This window comes from Penaeus chinensis, chromosome 8, assembly GCF_019202785.1.
Source record: "Penaeus chinensis breed Huanghai No. 1 chromosome 8, ASM1920278v2, whole genome shotgun sequence".
Taxonomy (NCBI): Eukaryota; Metazoa; Arthropoda; class Malacostraca; order Decapoda; family Penaeidae; genus Penaeus; species Penaeus chinensis.
Genome location: NC_061826.1, coordinates 39,331,680 through 39,334,179, shown reverse-complemented (window position 1 = coordinate 39,334,179; position 2,500 = coordinate 39,331,680). Strand labels below are relative to the sequence as shown.

The following is a 2,500-nucleotide window of genomic DNA, read 5'->3' as shown; positions in this document are numbered from 1 at the left end:
ATTCATTGTACACACTAAAATACGTAAAGGTTTAGTGTTTATTCAAATGCGTATACTCGTATTTAGCACTGGCTTCACTCAGGCCAAGTTAAATCAAGATAAACGTAACATTCTCAAATCCATTTATATCATCCTGATTATACACATTACAAGTCGTATACCTTCATATAAATTGCTATACGACTCACAAATCCGGTCACTAAAGAATCTTAATCCACTCCCAAGCGGAAAAATTAAAAGGATCAGAGGCAATTTACAGCGGATCGATCCCCTTCCGAGTTTCCTTGAATCCTCTCTCTTTTCATAAAACATAGAAAACGGGAAAACCTCACGCCGAGATCACAGAGCCAGCCACAGACGGTTAAAGATTTTCTCATCGCACCGGATCCACCCTGGACATTATGATTATGATTACATTCTTTTTTTTCGGAAATTCTGATGACCTGGTTTTGACCGGAAATTATGACGAGCTGGCCATTACCTGATCGATGGCCCACGTCATGGCGCCGCCGAGGCCCTGAGCGCGAATGAAGTCCATCTTCTGTCGGACGCTCGCAGGGTCGTCATAGCCCACCCATTGATCGCCTGCATATGAATTTTATTATTATAAAAACAGTATGAATTTAATCTAAAGTTACATATAATGAATAGTGTAATTTTGATCTAAAGTGATATATACTAAATAGTATGAATTTAATCTAATTTGATATATAATAAATGGTATGGATTTAATTTAAAGTGATATGTAATTATGGTTTGGATTTAACCTAAGGTAAAGCATAATAAATCATATGGATTTATTCAAAGTTATCTGATGATTAATAGCAATTTAATATAACTTGTAATAAGCACGTCTAGTATATCTAATATTAGAAATGTTAACAAAATACTCAGTTGCATATATTCTATACTTGTGATATATGCAAGTTATATGAATACTGATAGAGGAATACTAAAAGAAAAGAAAAATAATCCTTAAATTATATGCCTTACCACTCTTCTTTCAAAATATACATTAAATAGTAACATCTTACCAAGTGCTGCTACGGCTGCACCCAACACTCCGATATATGAGACTAAAACACGTATCAAGATCAAGAAACGCTTGTGAATATTAACTACCTCTGTAGGCGAAAGGCACAAGACCGAAGGTATCGTATTCCTGGATCCACTCTGGGTCGTCGATCAGATATCTACAAATCTGCAGAAATAAGTAACGCCCTCAGATAAAATCGAACGCCTTTATAGGGCAGAGGGAGGCAGTGTTTTGATCGGCAAAAAGTACGTTTTTTCTGATTTTTCAACGTTTACATATATAGACATGCACAGACGTGTGTATATATGTATGTATATGTATATATATATATATATATATGTATGTGTGTGTTTACGTATGTTAGTATGTATATACATATATATATACATATATAAAATACACACACACACACACACACACACACACACACACACACACACACACACACACACACACACACACACACACACACACACACACACACACACACACACACACGTACACACACGTACACACACAAACACACACACACACACACACACACACATATATATATATATATATATATATATATATACACATAGGTATGCATATATGTAAATTAATATATATGTATATATTATATATATATATATTGTTTGTTCAAAACAATATATATATATATTGTTTGTTCAAAACAATATATATATATATATGTATATATGTACATGGTATGGATCACCTGAAAACCAGAAATTATCGTGAGACGTCACAATCATTCAAACATAGATAATCAATGATTCACATTTATAACACCCCCGTTTCCCATCTCAGATGTATACCGCAAAATAGAGAAAATAAATCTCTCTGCCGTTTATACGTTCCCACTAAGAAAGCAACGCGCTCACTTCAAAATAAGCCATGAAGCCTTCAGCGCGAGTGAAAGGAGCCGGCTGCCCTCGTCCGGAGATGGCTGAGCCCATGGTGTTATTGGCAGGGTCCAGTAGCGTGTAGGTCCTCCCATAGAAGGGGACCCCGAGAACCAGCTTCTCTCGGGGGCAACCGTAGTCCAGCCACAACTGTACGCCGTCGTTCTGAAGGGGTTAGCAGACCACGAGATATGAAAATAGAGTCTGTGTTATTCTGTAGGTGTGTGGATATTTATGAGATATGGCTGGATGCGGCGTGGTATTAAAATTATTGGTTTTATTTCCACGTCTTTGTATAGATAACACAAAAATAAAGAAAATTTTACGAAACGTATAACATTGACAGACATAGTTCATGACTTACGACATTAAACTGGCCGTAGTAAGGCGAATCGTGAGGTCGTGGGTACATGTGGCTGTGGACGTCTGCAAAACCCACCCAATCACCTCTTAGGTCGTACGTCATGAGGTGAACTGCATCCAGGGCCCTGTGGTCGGGTAGAAGACGAACATTTTCTACATGTATTTCTCTGCCTATAGTTCTTTTTCGAAGTTT

The 2,500-nt window shown here is 37.1% G+C and overlaps 1 protein-coding gene across 1 annotated transcript in view; it reads right to left on the bottom strand.

Moving 5' to 3' along the window:
- Nucleotides 1-2,500, bottom strand: part of LOC125028080 (endochitinase-like) — a 13,978-nt gene that overhangs the window by 1,100 nt on the left and 10,378 nt on the right. Inside the window, exons 7-10 of the mRNA XM_047617391.1 lie at nt 2,309-2,432; nt 1,924-2,109; nt 1,123-1,201; nt 482-585 (exon numbers count right to left, since the gene is read on the bottom strand). Coding sequence (XP_047473347.1) covers nt 482-585; nt 1,123-1,201; nt 1,924-2,109; nt 2,309-2,432 — 493 coding nt within the window. The remainder of the gene's footprint in view (nt 1-481; nt 586-1,122; nt 1,202-1,923; nt 2,110-2,308; nt 2,433-2,500) is intronic.